Source organism: Prorops nasuta, unplaced genomic scaffold, assembly GCF_024137725.1.
Source record: "Prorops nasuta isolate Cenicafe-Biocafe unplaced genomic scaffold, Cenicafe_Pnas_1.2 PNAS00022, whole genome shotgun sequence".
Classification (NCBI taxonomy): Eukaryota; Metazoa; Arthropoda; class Insecta; order Hymenoptera; family Bethylidae; genus Prorops; species Prorops nasuta.
The window spans coordinates 1,089,665-1,112,543 of NW_027116819.1; the positions used below are offsets into that span (position 1 = coordinate 1,089,665).

Sequence of the window (22,879 nt, forward strand, 5' to 3'; positions counted from 1 at the left end):
GGATCAAACTGTGATAATTGAGATGAATATTAAAATAAAGAAACTGACAGATTAGATATATAATATAACATGTAAGATATTTTACAGTACTTTGTGGGATTTTATTTAAAGTTAATATATGTAAAATAAAATTTTTGTTTTCTTTTTACAATTGTATCTATATTAATTACTATATGTTGCAATCTCTTAAAATTAAGCCTCTGCTTTTATTAGCAAACTAATAGTTCCACACGGCAGTGATGCCAGAATCAAGCTTTTAGCAACAAAAATGCAGATAAGCGCTAGACAGCAGCAGTATAGAAAATTTAAAGAGAAGCGGTACAAACACAACTATGCCTGGAGAGCATAGGTGTGATTTGGACTTCAGGCAACATTGGCTTTAGAAGAAGAGCGACTACCGCTAACCTTGACATTTTTACGTGTCATCCGTGTGAAGTGGTGCTGCGTTTACCTAATAACTCAAAGCAAATAAAAATGCTTTTCCTAAATTGATTTTTAATTTTGATAAAATGGTCAAATGTAGCCATTAATTAATTAGATTTGGTAATAAATACAGAAAATGCGTTTTATTATAACAAATGAGTTGAGGTAAAATAAACTCAATGTTTTTATATTAATCTGTTAACAAATGCATTTTTTATTTATTATTGAGTCCAATAAATTAATGGTTATTAAAAAAAAAATTCCTTGTAATGAAAAAAAAAATAAAAAATTTTAAACTTCACCAAGCCTCGAACACGAGCCCACCGCATGACAAACGGCAACCTTACCGCCTGCGCTACAGCGCTCACTTGATGTACCAAAAGCAAAACAGCCTTTTAAAGACTGAATACAATTCTTTCATTAACTCGTCATAAACGATCAAGAATTGGCTGTAATAATAAATACATTTATATACACAGCATTATTGCACTAAATTTATTATATTTTTAATTTGGAGCATACATTTTGCATGCAGATACAATAGTTTAAGGGTAACCATTCAGTACTCTAAATACATTAAGCTGTTCATATGCTCCATTGTCATAAATTAATTAAATAATATTATAATATATGTTACACGTGTAATGGTATAATTTATGATAGATGAGCATATGAATAGTTTAATGTATTTAGAGTACTGAATGGTTACCCTTAAATTATCATATCTTCATGCAAAATGTATGCTTCAAATTAAAAACAATAAATTTGGTACAATAATGCTGTGTAAATAAATGTATTTATTATTACAGCCAATTCTTGATCGTTTATGACGAGTTAATGAAAGAATTGTATTCAGTCTTTAAAAGGCTGTTTTGCTTATGGTACATCAAGTGAGCGCTGTAGCGCAAGCGGTAAGGTTGCCGTTTCATTCCTCTTCGAACGTTGCTAGCGAGCGGATAAATTTGACTTAACCTAAAACACTCATAGTCCCAGAATAATACAGTTTCCTGTTCAAAAGAATATACCTAAAGAAGAAAAATAACCTTACAAATCCTAATCCCAATTTTGTACAAGGTAAGGAAATCTTGACTAATAATTACAAATCCTACAAATCCTAAGTATTGTCCATCGGGTCCAAACCATGGCTTCGCAGAAGGATAATATAGAGCTTAATTCTAATAAAGATACCCTATCTATAGACAACTCTAGAATATTGTCTAAAGCGTATGAACAATCGGATAACAGATATAATGACCAGCACGCGGGTCCGTTCTTAACTCACATGATTTCAAACGATTTTAGGGTGAATCTAGGAAATCTTCATTTAATGAAAGTAGGTAAGCTGTTAAATAAATACATTAGCACTAATATAACCCTAAAAAAAATTAGTAAAACAACGATTCAACTCAAATGTGAAAACTACGAACAAGCAAATAAGTTAACTGAAAATAACGAAATAAGCAACAAACTAAACTGGTTCACATTTATTCCAAATTTTGCTGTATACAAAACTGGAATAATTAGGAATGTTTTTTCTGAGCTATCAGAAAGAGAAATTTATGATAATATAGTATTAAACAATCCGAACATCGAAATCAAGAAAATCGAAAGAATGTCGCGTTGGGACAATAATAACAAGGTAACAATACCTACCAACTCGATCAAAATAACAATTCTAGGTAACACATTACCCAGTTATGTTTACCTTTTTTTTGTGAAACTTGCAATAAAACCTTTTGTTGACAAAGTACTAAAATGTTTCCAATGTAAGAGATTTGGTCACACAAAGAGCCAATGTCGTGGACACTTTAGATGTGGAAATTGCTCAGGAGATCATAATGAGGAGACATGTACTGATAAAATATTGTGTGGTAATTGTCATGGACCCCATAAAAGCCTTGACCCTAGTTGTCCGATATTCAAGTACATGGCCCTCATTAGGAGAATCACAGCATACACAAGTTGCACTAAAAATTATGCTAGGAAATTAATAAAGTTAAACAATTTCACAAACGAAGTAGAAATAGAAAATCACTTTGATTCAAAGGCTAAACCAGACACTTCTAATCTATTGTCTGATTGGATTGACCTATACTATAGTAGGCATAATAACACTCATCAACGCAAAATAATTGAATATGACTCAATTGCTCTAAATTGTGAAGAAGTAAATTCTGGAAAAGATAATAATATGGGAAATAACGCTAATGAGTTGAGTAATGGAGATAATCCCACGATCACGGATGATATATTAAATTATTCTAACATTAAAAATAATGCAGACACTTGCCAAATTCAGTATAATCAAAACTGTCTTGGTAGCGAAACCCCACAAGATTTTGATGAAATCTTTAATTTTGGTTCTATAACTTGCAATTCTATACTAAATAATGACAATATAGAAAATATAGATCCACCTGAAGATATAAATCAAAATATTATAGACAATATAAGCAGCCATGATGAAAACTCAACCTTCATTAATATTCAAAATTCTAACCAATTATATTTGGAAAATGTCTCCCAGTCATATAACAATGGCACTGATGAGTTACAACAGGTTCAAACACCAAGAGATGTAATGGTAGTGACGGAGAGAGTATCCCAAAACACGAAATCGTTTCTACCTAAAAGTACACAAAAAATAGTTATGAAAAGAAGTAAAAGAAGTGTATGTAACAAAAGTTCCTTAAATAATCTGCCAACTAAACTCTTAAAGAAGGAAATTGTTTCCGAAATAGTAAACAATTAATACATTACATTACATAGACAATACCATCAACATAAAGTACCTTTCACCATCTGATTATTAATGACTCAGCAATATATCAAGTAGTTGGCAGACAATACAAAACGTTCAATAATGAAACAAAATGATTCAAAGCGAACTAAATCTTCTACTATGGAACGTGAGAAGTGCCACTAACAAATATGCTTATTTAACTCAATTGTCCATGGAATGCAATTTAGATTTGATTTGTCTGACAGAAACATGGTTAAATAGTGACATCAATTTTAATCTACAAAACTACAATACTATAAGAAGAGATCGAAAATCATTTGGTGGTGGCGTGGCCATATTTATTAAAAAATCAATTCTGGCATTCAATATATCATCAGAGGAAATAGATAGCTTGAACTTTGAAAGTCTTATCATCAAGTTGAATTACAATCAAAAGACGTTATGGGTGTTTTTAATATACAATAAGCCATCAAACGTCATTAAAACTCAAGAATGGTTTAAATTCTTCTCCAGTGTCAATAACATAACAAAAGGTTCAAATAACGTTTTAATTCTCGGTGATTTTAATTGTCAACATAATAATTGGGGTTCTACTAAGTGTAACTACGCTGGCTCTCAATTGTTCAACTTCCTCAGTACGTCAAATTATCAAATACTAAATAGGGACATGTCTACCAGATTCACACACAACAAAGTAGTAAGCATTACTGATCTAATTATAGTAAGAAACTCATTTAATTATTTATACAATTGTAAAGTATTAAATGACATATTCATCAGTGACCACTACCCTATAATTTGTAACTTTGATTTGGAGGATAATATCTCAGCTAGTAATACTAGATTCAAATTAAATACAAAAAAAAAATAGACATGTCCAGCTTTATAAATCATTTATCTACATACAAATCTAATTCACCGATTGACGAACATAATTTCATATATCAATATGATAACCTAATTGATTTAATCACTGAAGCTCTGGAAATTAGTAATGTAAAAACGAATAAAATACAAACTGAGAATAGTAATCACAAAAACAAAAAGTATAACTCATGGTGGGATGATGAATGTAAAAATCTATGGGAAAGAAAAAGAAAAGCGGGTAAAACATTTATATTGTGCAATTCTACAGTAAACCTGAATGAAGTAAAGAAATTAAACCTTGAGTTCAGAAAATTATGTAATCATAAGAAACAAGAAAAATTCAAAGAATTTGTTGGAAAACTAAATCCTAAAACAGGTATAAAGGAGATTTGGTTAACTATTAAAAAACTAAAAAATTCAAAAGCTCACGAGACTGCAAAGGGCATGGACATTCCAGATAAAATTGTTATTGAAAATTCAATAAACAATCTAACGCCTTTATGGGTTACCCCCCCCTCTCTTTGAAATGCTAAATGACATTTATAATATTAACAATAACTCAGCTGAAGAATGCATGAACAACGACCTCATGACAAGTTTTGATAACTCACCTATAAAACAAAGTGAACTGATAAATGCTATCAAAAAGCTGAAAACGAATACGGCTTCAAGTGGTGACTTGGTAAACAATGAATTGGTTAAATCATTCCCAAGTAACATTATTGATATAATCCTAAAAATCTTCAATTTCATACTAACTACAGGAAAATACCCTTTCAGATGGAACTCATTTGATGTCATTTTGTTGAAAAAACCTGGATCCAATAAATACAGACCCATATCCTTGCAAAACACTATAAAGAAACTATATGAAAAACTCATTCAACAAAGAATTCATAAATTTGCCGAAGCAAACTCTTATATCCCAGGTACACAGTTTGGTTTTCGCAATAACAAATCATGCCTTGATAACTTAGCGATTTTATCCGTTAACATATATTCAGCTTTTATCAAGAGATCCATACTAACAACAATATTTTTAGACATTGAAGCAGCATTCGACAGGGTAATCCCACAAATCTTAATTTTGCAATTAAAGGAACTGAAATTTCCTGAAAACATTCTTAAATACATTTATGAGTCCTTGACAATTAGAGATCTAAACTTCTTTGTAAACAACTTCCATATAGGAAACAGAATCTCATCGATTGGGTTACCACAAGGATCAGTTTTAAGCCCTATACTGTTCAACATATATATAAACCACATAAACAGGGTTTTACCAGAAGAAGTTAGATCATTAAAATTTGCGGACGATATAATTATATTTATTGAAAACCAAGACCAAAACACATCAAACCAAAAACTTACTGAAGCCACAAGTAAACTTGAAAACCACTTGAAGAACATCGGACTTAATATATCTTATAACAAAAGTAAGATGATTCAATTCACCAGGAAAAGGAAAATAACACCAATCAATGGCATAAGCACAGAAAATGGTTTAATCGAAAAGGTTAAAGAATACAAGTTCTTAGGTGTGGTATTTGATGAAAAACTATTATGGAAGGCCCACTTAAATTATACAATTGGAAAAATTTGTAAATTCGACCGTATAGTGAGATGGTTAAAGAAAAACTCCTGGGGAGCACACCCATCTACTCTTCTTATGATATTCAGAACAATAATTAGACCGGTTGTCGAGTGGGGCCTTCCGATATATTTAAATCCCTCCAACAACTATATTATAAATAAATACAATTCACTACTTGGAATCCTATTAAAAAAATCATTAGGAATAACAGCTAACGCTTCGAACAAAATATCCTGGGTTCTGGCAAATGAACCAACAATTCAATATAGAAGTAAAATAACATCATATAAATTTATTATTAACAGAATGGTACAACCAAACAGTCTCATAATTAAAGAGATAAAGGAACTAGATAACCTAATCAAGTCAAACGGTTACTCTTCAAGTAGATACTACCCTAAGCTGCTTAACATTTTCCAAGACATAAACCAATATAATAAATGCCTCCCTAAAATTAACATATCAAGTAAAAATAAAGAAATGAAATTAGTTATGGAAAATATTGCTATCAATTTGGATATAGGAAATACATGTAAGAAAAGCACAAATCCTAATAAAACATGGAACATGCTGTTGCAAAAGTTGATTGATGAATCAAATCTTGTTACTACCAAAATCATTTATACGGATGGTTCCAAGTTTCCAGAAAACGGTCCAGTAAATGCTGCCATATATGATTCAACGTCTAACACTATAACAAAAATCAAAATCAATAACATAAACTCTATATTTATAGCTGAACTGGTGGCTATAAGGAAAGCACTAAAAATTTGTTTACAACACTCATTAACAAAAAATTATAGATACGAACAATTTATTGTCTGTTCTGATTCGATGTCTGTAATATCGGCCTTCGACTGTGTAGAGCATCACTCAATTTATTCATCTCCGAGTCATTAAAAACCTTGCAGAAAATTACTTACATGAATAACCATGTTCATCTGATTTGGGTACCAGGACATAAGGGTATTATTGGAAACGAAATAGCTGACAATATTGCAAGTAATAACGAAATACCTCCTAACTTGGAAATCAAACATATTGACCCAGAATCTTTATATTTATACCTCAAGGGACAAACAATGCAAAGTTATAGAATGGACATTACCACCCCAACAAATAGTTCTGAAGATAAATTCTTTAAGACATATAATAAAGTAAAATTCAAAAAGCCATGGTTTGATAAATTTGATTTGAGCCGCAACGAAATAGCTATTACAAACAAGATTTTTTCAGGTCAATTCATAGATTTAAATTACTTGTACAAAATTGGTAAATCCTTATCCTCAAACTGCCCATGCTCACCCAACTCCCCACAAACCCTAAATCATTTACTCTGGGACTGCTCTCTAATGGACTCCTATAGATACCTAATAAACGATATCATCAAAGATTACAACCCAGATTTTGACATAATAAAGACTATTTACTATATTATCAATACCAATATAGGACAATTGAAAAAATTAATAAAATTCTTGAATAATATACCCAAAGTTGTGGATGTTTGAATTCATATTTCCCTCCTTATAGAGGGCGTTAGTATTAAAAACATGGCGAATGGTCATTGAATACCGAAGCCAACACAGAAAGAAGAAGAAGAAGAAGGTTGCCGTTTGTCATGCGGTGGGCTCGTGTTCGAGGCTTGGTGAAGTTTAAAATTTTTTTTTTTTTTCATTACAAGGAATTTTTTTTTTAATAACCATTAATTTATTGGACTCAATAATAAATAAAAAGTGCATTTGTTAACAGATTAATATAAAAACATTGAGTTTATTTTACCTCAACTCATTTGTTATAAGAAAACGCATTTTTTGTATTTATTATCAAATCTAATTAATTAATGGCTACATTTGATCATTTTATAAAATTTAAAAATCAATTTAGGAAAAGCATTTTTATTTTATTCATTCACTTATACCATAAGTACTTCAGCTGTCAGATAGATCAAAGCTGTCACTACTCCTTATTTCTTTATTACACTTTATTTTTCAGTAAACTAACATTTGTCTTCGTTCACGCCGTTCACGGTGACAGGCTGTGAATATAGGGTGCATTCCAAATCACGCATGAAGCGCATAGAATGTACAGTTTATGTCACATTTATTATAGAATTTAAGTGCTTACTGCGCGCATATGCGTGACTCGGAACGCACCCATAATATACAGGGTGATTCTCTAACGGCGGGACATAGGAGATTCGTGTTAGTTGACTATAGCGCTCAGGATGATGGTATCTGAGAGCGCTGATTGGTCAATATCATGTAGTGCCAACATGAAATGGTCCGTTACCAATAGATGAATAAGAAAAATGAGACCCATTCGCCATTTTGGAGTGGAGAAGTATTTACATGAGTTGAGTTCAGAATTAAACTCTTTTCACTCCGTCTAGTAATTCTGTGTCCGGGAGCAAGTTAGAGAGTGAATAGGGAATATGGAAGAGCTGTGATAGCTAATTGCTATTCTATCCCCACTTCTAAAAGGAAAATAGGGGTAAGGATAAATAAGAAATATTGGCACTAATTGGGAGCTCCGTCTGACTAGTTTAAGCGGGAAAGAAGCAAAATTGACAAATGTTGGTTTCATTATTTTGGAATTAAATTTCAAACGTTTGTTTATATAAATCTAAGGGCCTGATAAAGTAAGTGAAATAAAATTTAAAATAATACAATATCGTGTATAGTTAAAAAATTAATCTTTTATTTCTTTTTAACAGTTGTTATGAATAATGAATTTAGTTCGTGTAGACTCTACCAATTTTAATTTAATTTATTTTGATAAAATAAAAATGGATGTCCTACTGCAAGAAAAAAGTAGTGAGTAGTTTATAAAATTATATTAAAAATATATGGAGGGATAAAGTTGCTACTGGAATTTTTCATTTTTGCTGTACTACTAAATTATTGCAATTAATTGAAAGAAGACAGTTATCAAAATAAATTAAATTAAAATTGGTAGAGTCTACACGAACTATATTCATTATTCATAACAACTGTTAAAAAGAAATAAAAGATTAATTTTTTAACTATACACGATATTGTATTATTTTAAATTTTATTTCACTTACTTTATCAGGCCCTTAGATTTATATAAACAAACGTTTGAAATTTAATTCCAAAATAATGAAACCAACATTTGTCAATTTTGCTTCTTTCCCGCTTAAACTAGTCAGACGGAGCTCCCAATTAGTGCCAATATTTCTTATTTATCCTTACCCCTATTTTCCTTTTAGAAGTGGGGATAGAATAGCAATTAGCTATCACAGCTCTTCCATATTCCCTATTCACTCTCTAACTTGCTCCCGGACACAGAATTACTAGACGGAGTGAATAGGGATTCTAGGGAAAGCTCCGTCGGAGTAAAAAGAGTTTAATTCCGAACTCAACTATGCTAGTTGTAGCAGAAAGAGGTGTGAAATGGAAAAATGTCAAATAGTGAGGTTACTAAAGTAAAAATGGAAAATAAAGAATGGAAAGTTCGAATATTCTTACTTTCCATTCATTATTTTCTATTTTTACTTTAGTAACCTCACTATTTGACATTTTTCCATTTCACACGTTTCACACCTCTTTCTGCTACAACTAGCATATGGCTGCTTTCCAGTTATGAAAATCGACACAGTGACAGTCAGACACAATCGGACACGAATGTACATTTTGGGTGACATGCAATGTACCATTTGTGTCCGATTATGGACGCTTACGTTCAATGATCTGTTCGGGTTACGGTTCAGTCTAGTCACAGTGAGGCAACTGAAGAAAATTCCCTAGATGGATCAGATTTAGTGAGGAGGCTTCCGCGAGTGAACCAGATCTGATCTGGTTAAGGGAATACAGCAAGAATCTAATCAAACAAATACTGTCAATACCGTGGACCAAGGTTGCCAAGTGTAGTACTTTCGGTACTACCGTAGTACCCAAAAGCGACATATCCTATAGCGTAGTACTATTTTGGGTACTACGCTATAGTCGCTGCTGATACTACTGGTCGGCGGAAATACGTCAGAGGGTAGAGACTGTAGAGGGACCGCAATATAGATATTTCTAATTACTAATTTCAAAATGCATGGTCCGTGATCCAAGACAAATGTTAGTATATACATACCACAAGTTATAAAGTAATATAAAGAAATAAAGTGGCAGTTTTAATCTTACTGACAGCTGATATACTGATGGTATAAGTGAATAAATAAAGTGACGAAATTTGTAAAATGTACATAAAAATAATTTTTAAAAATATATAAAGGACTGAACATTTTAGATAAGTATAACAATAAATTTTATAATATAAAATGTAAGATATAAACATTTTGTGGTACTTTGTGGGATTTTATTTCAGATTAAATTATAGTAATGTGTTTACAATGTCACTGTGCTGAGGATGGAGCTATGCGGATTTTCAAAATTAAAATAAAGGAATAGACTAAACATAATGTGGTTATTGTGTCATCGTTGAGATTCAAACTATGTTAATTGAGACGGATAATAAAATAAACGAGTGAAAAAACTGGGTAAATACAATAATAAATAAAGAAGCTGACAAATTAGATATATAATATAAAATGTAAAATATTTTATAGTACTTTCTGGGATTTTATTTCAGATTAAATTATAGTAATGTGTTTACTATGTCACTACTGAGGATGGAGCTATGTGGATTGATCATTAAAATGAAAGGAATAGATTCACCATATTATGGTTACTGTGTCATCGCTGAGGATCAAACTGTGTTAATTGAGATGAATATTAAAATAAACAAGTCAACACATTGGGTAAATACGATACAAATAAAGAAGCTGGCAGATTACATTTGTAATTTCAAATGTAAGATTTTATATAGTACTTTTTGGGATTTTGTTTCAGATTAAATTATTGTAAAGTGTTTACTATGTCAATGGTGAGAATGGAGCTATGTGGATTGAACATTAAAACAAAAGGAATAGATACACCATAATGTTGTTTCTGTGTCATCGCTGATGAGGATCAAACTGTGTTAATTGAGACAGACATTAAAATAAATGAGTCAGCAATTTGGATAAATACAATAATAAATAAAGAAAATGACAGAATACATATATAATATAAAATGTAAGATGTTTTATAGTACTTTGTGGGATTTTGTTTCAGATTAAATTATAGTAATGTACGTATGTTTACTGTATCACTGCTGAGGATGAAGCTATGTGGATCGAACATTAAAAAAAAAGAATAGATTCACCATAATGTGGTTACTGTGTCATCGCTGAGGATCAAACTGTGATAATTGAGATGAATATTAAAATAAAGAAGCTGACAGATTAGATATATAATATAACATGTTAGATATTTTACAGTACTTTGTGGGATTTTATTTAAAGTTAATATATGTAAAATAAAATTTTTGTTTTCTTTTTACAATTGTATCTATATTAATTACTATATGTTGCAATCTCTTAAAATTAAGCCTCTGCTTTTATTAGCAAACTAATAGTTCCACACGGCAGTGATGCCAGAATCAAGCTTTTAGCAACAAAAATGAAGACAAGCGTTAGCCAGCAGGAGTATAGAAAATTTAAAGGGAAGCGGTACAAACACAACTATGCCTGGAGAGCATAGGTGTGATTTGGACTTCAGGCAACATTGGCTTTAGAAGAAGAGCGACTACCGCTAACCGTGACATTTTTACGTGTTATCCGTGTGAAGTGGTGCTGCGTTTACCTAAAAACTCAAAGCAAATAAAAATGCTTTTCCTAAATTGATTTGTAATATTGATAAAATGGTCAAATGTAGCCATTAATCAATTAGATTTAGTAATAAATACAGAAAATGCGTTTTATTATAACAAATGAGTTGAGGTAAAATAAACTCAATGTTTTTATATTAATCTGTTAACAAATGCATTTTTTATTTATTATTGAGTCCAATAAATTAATGGTTATTAAAAAAAAAATTCCTTGTAATGAAAAAAAAAATGAAAAAATTTTAAACTTCACCAAGACTCGAACACGAGCCCACCGCATGACAAACGGCAAACTTACCGCCTGTGCTACAGCGCTCACTTGATGTGCAAAACAGCCTTTTAAAGACTGACTACAATTCTTTCACTAACTCGTCATAAACGATCAAGAATTAGCTGCAATAATAAATACATTTATCTCCACAGCATTATTGCACTAAATTTATTATGTTTTTAATTTGAAGCATACATTTTACATGAAGATACGATACTTTAAGGGTGTTCATGCAATACTCTAAATACAAAACTATTCATATGCTCGTTTATCATAGTTATTCGACTACATATAACAAATATTATAATATTACTTAATTAATTTATGATAGTTAAGCATATGAATAGTTTTGTATATAGAGTACTGAATGGTTACCATTAAATTATCATATCTTCATGTAAAATGTATGCTTCAAATTAAAAACAATAAATTTAGTACAATAATGCTATGTAGATAAATGTATTTATTATTACAGCTAATTCTTGATCATTTATGACGAATTAATAAAAGAATTGTAGTCAGTCTTTAAAGAGCCTGTTTTGCTCTTGTTACATCAAGTGAGAGCTGTAGCGCAGGCGGTAAAGTTGCCGTTTATCATGCGGTGGGCTCGTGTTCGAGTCTTGGTGAAGATTAAAATTTTTTCATTTTTTGTTTCATTACAAAGAATTTTTTTTTTAATAACCGTTAACTTATTGGACTCAATAATAAATAAAAAAATGCATTTGTTAACAAATTAATATAAAAACATTGAGTTTATTTTACCTCAACTCATTTGTTATAATAAAACGCATTTTTTGTATTTATTACCAAATCTAATTAATTAATGGCTACATTTGACCATTTTCTCAAAATTAAAAATCAATTTAGGAAAAGCATTTTTATTTTATTTATTCACTTATACCATAAGTACATCAGCTGTCAGATAGATCAAAGCTGTCACTACTCCTTATTTCTTTATTACACTTTATTTTTCCGTATACTAACATTTGTCTTCGTTCACGCCGTTCACGGTGACAGGCTGTGAATATAATATATATAATTTTTGATATATTACGTTCTGCATTTAAGATGGCTACTGACGTATTTCCGCTGGCAGTATACTTTGTGCAGTCTGCATTCCTTATATCAAAATTCACTTACTATAGAGCGTAGTACTATTCAAGATGGCGGACTTGGCAACCTTGCCGTGGACCCTAATTTACAAAAATAAGCGGGCGGGATTAAAATTATCAGACAAGTAAGTTAACGGACATAAATGACGTAAAACTATAAAATTTACTAGCAATTAAAATAAAGGAAGAATTGTAAATATTATCAACAATTTATATTTCTTGGATAATATATTCTTATTATAGCTGTTTGACTAATTATCAATTTATATTTACAGGTTAAACAAAAGAATGGATTATTTAAATATTTGGAGCCTGTTATTTGAAGATGACGATGAAGAAGATAATCTCTTTTTATTACCTTCTACTAGAGAGAGTCATAGAAGGATTGAAAATTATGTTCCAGATATGATGCTTAATTATTCTTTGACAGGTAATTGTGATCCCACAAAAAACAGACTTCGCCTGTATAAAAAGGCGGCAAGTACATAAACCATTTAGCATAAATAATATAGTAAAATTATCCAATTAAAAAAAGTAGTGAAATCCAAATATTAGGCAAGTTTATTTTTTCACCTTAGCAAAAGTTAAATTTTTGAAAAAAAAGGAACAACAAAGTTACTTGCCGGGCCCGTAATGTCCATGCACAGTGAGAAATAGAATCGCTGTGTTTCGGCTAACTTCACTCTGTATTTTAACATGACATTTGCTATACTACGCTATAGCTGAATCTCACACACGATTCAATTTCCCACTGTGCATGGACATTACGGGCCCGGCAAGTAACTTTGTTGTTCCTTTTTTTTTCAAAAATTTAACTTTTGCTAAGGTGAAAAAATAAACTTGCCTAATATTTGGATTTCACTACTTTTTTTAATTGGATAATTTTACTATATTATTTATGCTAAATGGTTTATGTACTTGCCGCCTTTTTATACAGGCGAAGTCTGTTTTTTGTGGGATTTCATAACGTTTTGTAAGAGTATAATATTTAAAAAATTAAATAATTCTTTTAATTTTTCTACAGAATTTAAAGAAAATTTCCATACTTCTCGTTTTTTGAAACAGCAGAGCTTAACTAATAAAATAATATATATTAATATTGAAAAAATATCACAGTCAACGCATTGAGTTTATTGATATTTGTAATGCATTCTGCATAAATGAACTTCATAATTAATGCCCCGGCTACTTGTTTAATGTTTTCAGTTTCACTATAATAAAAGTTTGATTAAATTTTTCATAATCAATAAACATACTTTCAACATATAAAAATAATTAAGTAAAATGTATGTTTTAATTAATTTACATTTTCTGTTTATCAACATTTGACTTTTACCACCATCTGACCTTGCCAGACTTCACTAGTTTCATCAACTACTTGAGTTGATACTGGGGCAAGACTAGACAAGCAATTCGCAAAGCTTTGAATAAGCTACAATCAAGCATATATTCAAAGCTGACTATGTCGTTTTGCATACCACGTTTCTTTTTAGCACCAGTTACTATCACATTTATGCTGCTAATTCTTGACAAAGGTGATATAGGAGATATATTAGCGAGTCGTCCTTATAACATTTCCTGTGCCAGAGTCCTCAAATGTTCGTTTCGCTAATTTCTATACACTGTTGAAACTGGTCGGATTTCTGGTGCTGCAAAATGGAGTGGAAACCATTAATTTTTGGACTGAGTTTCAATTGAGAATAAACGTGCATTTTTTCATGCATACCAATGACTAGTATACTGCCTTTGGCCTAGAATACTAGCATAGGTAACAGAGGAAAACAATCAACAGTTATTAACTCAATTTTACAGAATTTCATCCAATGAATCTCATCCTTAAATTATGGCTGAGCAATGGATGACGATTATCGGAATATTGGCTTATTCTTACTTTGCCAATCTTTCAATGCTTTCATCCTTGCCTGTTTCAAATACCAGAATGCAGGAATGAAAAGCCCAATGTTTGATTCAACTCCAATAGTCAGTATGTGAGCGAACCTTCTTCCTTGGTTTTCTAATTCAATTGTACCAAATGTATTTAAGTCAAAGCACAAGTATTACTATTTGCTATAATAAACTTGCACAGTGACTGTAAAATACTAAATGATAACACTATGCGTAAGCCTGAAATCAAATTCATCATTTAACAATCTTAATCTTCAAAGAAAATAAATATTTGAAGGAACATGAAACATCTCAGTTACTTACCAGTATTTGATTTTGCCCCATCTCCATTTTCTTTATTGCTTGTTGACCTAACTTCTGTAATATTTGGTTGTCTTCGCATCTTTTGTAAACATCTACTATCGTATAATTTGTTCAAATCCAAATACTGGTCAACTTGTATTTTACGTAAATAAAGATTTTTTGGAATGTTTCATATCTTTCAAATTAGCATTGCCATAATTTAATCTGAAATATTTGTTTATATATATATGATATAACCTATCGGATAATTACAATCAATATCAGTTTAAAGAAAACAAAAAGCAAAACATGCATTTGATTAATGATTTCAATACCTGAAAGTTTAGCATATGATTATTAAGTACCTTAACAATTTCTTTCAATTAATATCCTCCTGATAATGACCGATGCACATTACTGTTGAAAGTATATTTCTCATTGGCACAGACTTGTAAATATTAATTTTATTTAATCCAGTCAGCTCTATCCTCATCAATGAATATGAAAATATTCTGTCTTAATTTATCTGCAAAAAGAAATACCACAAAGTACCACAAAGTATATACTACATCCTGTATTGTAAAATATAATATTATACTTATCTAATTCGCGAATCCTTCAGTCACTGTTAATTGAATTATTTGTGATTGTAGAAATTAACAGATGCAATATCGCAACACGATGAATAACCTCACTGCATTAAAATAAAAATAACCTCACATTACAATTTACACAGTTCAATATAGTCGCCGAATTGACAGTTCACAACCATACATAGTTTGATCGTTGAGTATATTATGTTGGAAGCGTTGTGAAAATGACGTCATTTTTCTTAGCGACCAACTTCAGCCCGAGACATACACTCTGGCTGGAGAAGAAGAAGATGACGGAAAGAAATTAAATTCGTTATATATATAGCTAACAGATTATGAGATCTCTGGATTGCGTGAACCAATTTTGATGTTTATGGGCTCAAATAAAAGCTTGTTCTAATCCATTTCAAGAAAAGCTTTACTGAAATCATGACAGTGTTTCATTTACGGAAAAAAATCGATTTAAAAATTGAGACGGCCAATCTTGCTGTATAAGATACAGTAGTGCCTGGACGGCGGTATAGACACGTCTATACCTACTTTTATGTACTTGCCGTCGAGACACTACCGTGTCTCTTGATCATTCTTAACTATCTGTGTATACCCTGTATGATTTAATTATGTCAGCTAGTATTTTGTAAAAAATATTATGAATAATATTTTTAGGAATTATGATTTGCTTTTATATATTTTGAGACTATAATATTTTTGCAGACTTTAAATCACATTTCCGACTATCCAAAGTGACGTTTGAAATGTTATTGGAGAAAATAGGTCCATGCCTAATGCAAACAATTAATGGGCCATAAATTCTACCATTTAAACAACTTGCTATTACGCTATGGATATTGGGAAATCAAGAAGTATATAGGTATATTCTCTAATTTTAATCCTTGTTAGCATGAAGAATTCTTTCACTATTGTTTTGAACTTCCATTTTATTACCATAATAAAAAGAATTCTATCATCAATATTTTAAGAATTACGAATTTTTCTAAGATATTTGCAACTCTAGAAAGAATTTATTTTCTCTTTCATAAAAAGGACATCAAGCCAAATTCTTTGTGCTAGCTAGGATTGCACGATATCTTTTTGCATTCATTTGTAAGACTATGTACTGCGTGTAAAATATACAGTTCTTAAGAGTTAACCTATAATGTACATTATTTATTTATTTAAATTGTAGAAGTATTTCGAAATACAATATAATAAATAATAATAATACCTCAATCATTAATTATGTTGAATATTACCAACATACTCCGTTACAGATCTGTTTCTGATAGATTTAACTTGGCTAAAAGTAAAATTTGGAAATGCGTCTTCAATGTGGCATATGTTTTGCAAAATTACAAAACAGAATACATAAAATGGCCAGATCAACATCACTCAATGCGGAATATAGAAAAGTTTGCAGAAATAAGCAATTTCCCTGGCATAATGGGTGCTATAGATGGATGTCATGTGCAAATAAGTGCTCCCATTGACCATGCTAATAGCTACATTAATCGAAAAGGCTTTCATTCAATAGTCCTCCAAGGAATCTGTGATCCTAATAGGAAATTTATTGATGTTTTTACAGGCTATTGTGGTAGCGTTCATGACGCTCGAATTTGGCAGCTTAGCAAAATTAAACGTGCTATAGACAATAGTCCACAACAATTTTTTCCTGAGAATACTCATTTATTAGGGGATTCTGCGTACCCACTGTCCAAAACTCTTCTCATTCCATATAGAGATAATGGGCATCTAAATGAAGTTCAAGTTAATTATAATAGAAAACTATCTGCTATAAGAATGGTGATAGAACGAACGTATGGTCTACTGAAAGCTAGATTCAGGAAATTGAAATATGTGTATATGTACGACACAGATATGATCCCTCTTATTATTTTAACTTGCTGCATATTGCATAACATTTGTATAGATAATGAAAAGGAACAATTCGATCCAACTGTAAATGACGAAGACGATTATAATGTAGAAATCGATAACAAATTTGTGGATGCTTTTGTGGATGGAGAAGAAAAAAGAGAGGTAATAGCCCACTTACTTTTTTAATATGCGAGAATATATTAATATTTCTTACATAGATTTGAACTCTCAAAAATTGTATGAGTTAAATTTACATATAAATATATTGTACAACCAGACATTCAACGCGATAGTGTATACGTTGAGTTTTACTTATTGACATTGTATATAACATTCCAGATGAAATAAAACAAGTTATGTAAATAAAATATTATCACTCAGTATAGGTTTTAAATAAGTACTTCCAAATTATATTGTTATAAGATTTGCGTTAAACGTGGCTGGGTTAGTAGCAACAGCATAATTTGTTTTTTGTTTGTGTTCCAATCCTAAAAAGGAAAAATAATGTATAAGATTGCTGAAACAAATGAATCATTTAATTTAACTGTTTTATACTACCTTGATTTATTATGTTGAAACATATTTATTTTAATCTAACTTGTTTATCAGCTACTTTTAATATCATCAAACTTAAATATACATTATTATGCTCACAGAACAAGAGTCATAATCTAGTTTTCAGGATGGTTCACAAGATGACATCTGTGCCTTGGTAGTAGGCAAAGGTGTTTCGTAACATCTTGTAACAACATTTAGATGCCACTGTTATCTACAGTAGATACAAAATATGTTTAATGTATAATGTTTTTAATACATATCTTGAACAGCAAAAGAATTTCTTACCTGCACTTTATACGGTCAGTCTTTTAATAGGTTTATCTCATTGCGTTAGGTCAGTTTTAATTAATATTTAGCTGCAATTTATAATTCTTTGTTGCTAGAATTTGATTAATCCTAATTTATTATATTGGGACGTATTTATTCTATTGAAACTTGTCTAATACAATATCACGAAATATCTTTGAATATGATAGTTTTGCAAAAATCATATTTTTTTAACAAAATTTTAAAACAGTAGAAAGTAGAACGATGGTTTGACCTTTGACATGGGGCTAACATCTTCTCTGTTTAGAACAAAAACATAGGCCTCCTAAAAAATAATGCATGCTGTCAAATGGTGTTGGCCAACAATTAATTAATTTTTTCTAGTATGAAGAATCTGAAAATTTAATCGCTTAAAATAACCTGTCGTTAATCCATGTCCAATTAATGTTCCAATGAATTAAAATATCCACAATTGTTTTGTCAAAAAATATTAATAAATTAGTGTTTATGTACATATAGTTAAAAGTTCAAAATTTTTCGATAAAGGCAGTTAGTATAAATTAATGTTTAAAAATGATAAAAATTTGTAGATAATTATAATGAGCTTTCTAAACACAACATTATGCATACATATAGTCATTTTTATTTATTTAAAATGCTGTTTCATAATACTTAAAAATTCTTTTTTTAATTCCATATTTTCTTGATGATGCCTTTCTCTTTGCTCATAAATGTTGTCAATTGTTTTTTTGACAGTTTTAATTGACGTTCGTCTTCTTATGCTTCTCCTATCACCCACTTTCGAACAACAAGCATTATTATTAAATTCACTAGTTACTATTTCTGTAACAGGGTCATCTGTATTACTTATTTCTGTTACTTGTGGCCTCACTATGGAATCAGAAATACTATATGCTATTGATAAAGGGGTTACTTCAGGCATCGTATACATAATTTCATCTATTATTTCAAAATGCTCCCAATTTTCTCTGCTACCAGCACCAGTTCTGTTGCTATTGTCCTTAATATGCTTATACTTCTTTTTTAAATTTCTCCATTTTGTTGAAAATTGCTCCCAGTTTACTAAATATCCTTTGTTCACTAAATCTGCAGCTATTTCATCCCAAAATTTTTTTTGAAGCTGGTTCTTGTCATGTATGGTTGTTTTATGTTTGTGTAAGTTCTCTAACAACAATTTTGTACTCTGACTTGTCCAGGAATGTCTAGTCTGATCTGTTTAAGGTAAAAAAGTTAAATTGGTTTAGTATTTGGTTTTTAACTACGTGATATACTAGTGAAATTAAGTAGAAATTATACAACAAGCAAATATTTTTCATTCTAGGTATTCCCTTTTTGTAGCAGCAAACATAAACTTAATTATTATTTTTCATATTTCATGAATTTCCTACATTTAAAAGAGATAACATACCTACATATTTATTATGCGTTTGATATTGATTCATCTTTAAATAAATCCTGAAAAACAAGAAATAATATCAAACACAAAATACGTTTTCATCAATAAACAAAAGTTAAATTTATGACTTTAAATAATTCTCATTTTTCCATAAATTGTATTTTTTAAATGATAAATGAAACAGCAAAGAGAGAAAAGATAATACAAATTATAAAAAAAAATTATAATTTGCTTACATTTATATTAGTTTCTTGAATATTTCTGCTCTTATTACGTCTGTGTAGTCCCAACTGAAACCCCTTAACCAGATCAGATCTGGTTCACTCGCGGAAGCCTCCTCACTAAATCTGATCCATCTAGGGAATTTTCTTCAGTTGCCTTACTGTGACTAGACTGAACCGTAACCCGAACAGACCACTGAACGTAAGCGTCCTTATGTCTGACTATTGTCGATTTTCAAGCTAACAGGAAAGCAGCCATATGTAAATTGTAAATACTTCTCCACTCCAAAATGGCGAATGGGTCTCTCATTTTTCTTATTCATCTATTGGTAACGGACCATTTCATGTTGGCACTACATGATAATGACCAAGCGCTCTCACAGCTCACTGAAGAAGAAGAAGACCTTAACCTATTACATATCTAAGGCTAAGCGGGCTAAGTTGTTCTGTGAATCATAAGAAAACATTTACATATATAAAAATAATTTATATAAACGTGAGAGAGATTAAAGTATAAGCAAATAATAAGGCTTACTTAAAAAGATTTAAGTTTTTACCAAGTAAATTACATTTATTTAGTATTAATACTACACATATTCAATCTTTGTAATAATTGTCCATGCCTGCATGTACACTAATTAACCTATAAATTCAGCAGTGTAGATTTATGACTAATTATATATATATTTTTTAAATAGATTTTGTAATTTATCATGAAGAGGAAAGAAAGAGAAATTTCTGGTAACCTTTTAGCAAAGAAAGTGAAAAAATTTAAAAGATCCGCCAACGATGTGGACACATATGACACAAATATTCAGACGAAGAATAATGTTAAAGCTAAGATAGAAAATAAGAACAGTAATTACGAGAAATTTAATGTTAATAATGCGAAAGTTGAGAAAAAAGTATTTAATAAAGTACATGTGAATAGGTTGAAAAATGAACAAAAGAAAAGTTTGGCAGTATGTAAAAATGGATCATCTACTGAAAAACCAGATTGGATAGAGATAAAAAAGGGACATAAAGAACTTAGAAAGAAGAGAAGAGAGAACAAATTAACAGATATTTATTCTATGTCCATCAAATCCAAGCAGATTGGAGAAAAGCTAAGGAGATTGGATTGTAAACCGAATGAACGTAATGAATTAACAGGAAAACTTCATGCATTAATGGAAGGAAACTATGATAAAATTATTTTTAGACATGATATGTCTAGAATTGTACAATGGCTATTTAAGTATTGCTGCCCAGAAATTAAACAAAAAGTTTTAGATGAATTGAAGCCTCACATTTTAACTGTATTTCAATCAAAGTATGCAAAGAATTGCATAAATGTGATGTTAAAACATGGATCTAGTAAAATTAGGCAAGATATACTTATTGCTTGTTATGGCAATGTTATAAATTTACTAAGTAACAATATATCTACATCCCTTATTGAATTTGCTTATTCCAATTATGCAACAAAGATTATAAAAGTCCATTACAAACAAGAGTTTTATGGAGATATGTACAAAAGTCAAAAAGATGACAATATTTTAAGTTTATCAGATGTATTCAAAGCTACAGCAGATATGAAATCTGCTACACTTACTGCTGTTAAGAGAAACTTGATTAGGGTATTGAATAAGCACTTGATTCAATCTTCCCTGGTACAATTAGTATTGTGGGAGTTCCTTAGTGTTTGCTCTTCTGAGGACAAAGAAGAGATCTTAGTAATGCTAAGAAGTTCAATTGTGGAATTGTCCAAGTCAAAGATTGGAGCAAAAATTGGTGCAATGTGTGTTTGGACTGGTACAAATAAGGATAGAAAGTCTATAATGAAATCTTTAAAAGATAATTTAAAAGATTTAGCCACCTCTGAATATGGATATATTGTGTTATTGTCAATTTTTGACTGCGTAGATGATACAGTAATGATAGGAAAAATTATATTAGCAGAGATTCTCAAAGAATTAATAGAAATAGCATTAGATGAACATGGAAAACATGTTTTACTTTATCTTGTTGCTAGGAGAAATCCACAATACTTTCCACCAAGTATTGTTAAATTTTTAAAGCAAGGAGATAACAATGCTTCGAGTAAAAAGGCTGCTGATGTTAGAGAAAGAGAATTGAAAGAAAGTGTCATTGAGGTACTATTAAAATCTATAGCAAAAGAAACTTCAACTTGGTTACAGAACAGCTCAATTGCAATGGTAGCATTGGCGATTCTTAAAGCAGGAACTGGAGCAACACTTAAAGAAGCTTTTCTTTCAATTATCAAGTTTATTACTGACGAAAGTTCGTTAATTACAACTGAACTTCCTCATTGCCACCCAATTGAGCACTCAGGCTTACATGTTATGTTGAAAAAATTAATTCAGAATGACAAACAATTGATAGTAAACAATGAAATACAATTTGGAGATTTACTTATTGAAGCATTAAACACAAAAATTCTCGAAAAGTGGACAGAATGTAACCGAAGTTGCTTTATTTTGATTCTTTTATTAGAGAATGAATCAGATTTAATTGTAAAATCGCTAACGTCTAAACTAAAACCATTTGTAACTAGCCTAGAAATGAAATCTGGCTCTGGTGCGTTAATACTGTTAAAAAAGTTAAAAGCTATTTAAAATATTAACTTTTAATCTAATATCTTTGTATATTTATTAATTAATAAACATGATTCATGGAAAGTAGGTTTATTTAAACTATTTTACACAATCAAGTTTTAAATAACGAAAGTAAAGATTATACACACAAATCATTTTGAATGAAATAGATATAACAATTTTTTTTTATTTTGTTAGATTCTATTATACATTTCTTATATGTTAGTATGTTAATAAGATATCAAATATTTAGCAAATAGAAGAAAATTGTTGTCATTACCTATTCTTCAAATTCTATACCGAAGGGCGTGCTAAATAAAAGCCGCATTCAAAATTCTTATAGGATCAATCGACCAAGTATAAAGGTGGAGTTCGGACACGATCGTGGTTTAATAGTGTATGGCCTATAATTGCCCTATACATATGTATGTATGTT

General features: G+C 30.4%; 2 protein-coding genes and 2 long non-coding RNA genes across 4 annotated transcripts; 2 read left to right on the forward strand and 2 right to left on the reverse strand.

Moving 5' to 3' along the window:
* The first annotated feature begins 9,748 nt into the window (after positions 1-9,748).
* On the forward strand, positions 9,749-11,182 carry LOC136781277 (uncharacterized). Its single transcript, XR_010823897.1, has 3 exons — positions 9,749-10,137; positions 10,230-10,398; positions 10,490-11,182. It is a non-coding gene; the product is annotated as an uncharacterized lncRNA (long non-coding RNA).
* A 5,904-nt stretch (positions 11,183-17,086) lies between these two features.
* Positions 17,087-18,320, reverse strand: LOC136781345 (uncharacterized). The gene is made up of 3 exons (XR_010823899.1): positions 18,227-18,320; positions 17,942-18,152; positions 17,087-17,871 (listed from the first exon to the last, which is right to left on the reverse strand). It is a non-coding gene; the product is annotated as an uncharacterized lncRNA (long non-coding RNA).
* A 151-nt stretch (positions 18,321-18,471) lies between these two features.
* Positions 18,472-19,953, reverse strand: LOC136781278 (uncharacterized). Its single transcript, XM_066740127.1, has 4 exons — positions 19,862-19,953; positions 19,638-19,684; positions 18,629-19,441; positions 18,472-18,533 (listed from the first exon to the last, which is right to left on the reverse strand). Coding segments are annotated over exons 1-3 (636 nt in total). The 5' UTR covers positions 19,864-19,953; the 3' UTR covers positions 18,472-18,533; positions 18,629-18,854.
* Positions 19,954-20,226: 273 nt separating this feature from the next.
* On the forward strand, positions 20,227-22,604 carry LOC136781414 (pumilio homolog 3-like). Its single transcript, XM_066740310.1, has 2 exons — positions 20,227-20,406; positions 20,545-22,604. The coding sequence occupies exon 2, from the start codon at positions 20,560-20,562 to the stop codon at positions 22,462-22,464; it is 1,905 nt and encodes a 634-aa protein (XP_066596407.1). The 5' UTR covers positions 20,227-20,406; positions 20,545-20,559; the 3' UTR covers positions 22,465-22,604.
* Positions 22,605-22,879: the final 275 nt, after the last annotated feature.

Coding starts and splice junctions, on each gene's coding strand:
- LOC136781278 (XM_066740127.1), bottom strand. Junction 19,442..19,637: donor AACGCATAATAAATATGTAG/GTATGTTATCTC, acceptor TACCTTAAACAG/ATCAGACTAGACATTCCTGG.
- LOC136781414 (XM_066740310.1), top strand. CDS start 20,560: ATGAAGAGGAAAGAAAGAGAAATTTCTGGTAACCTTTTAGCAAAGAAA.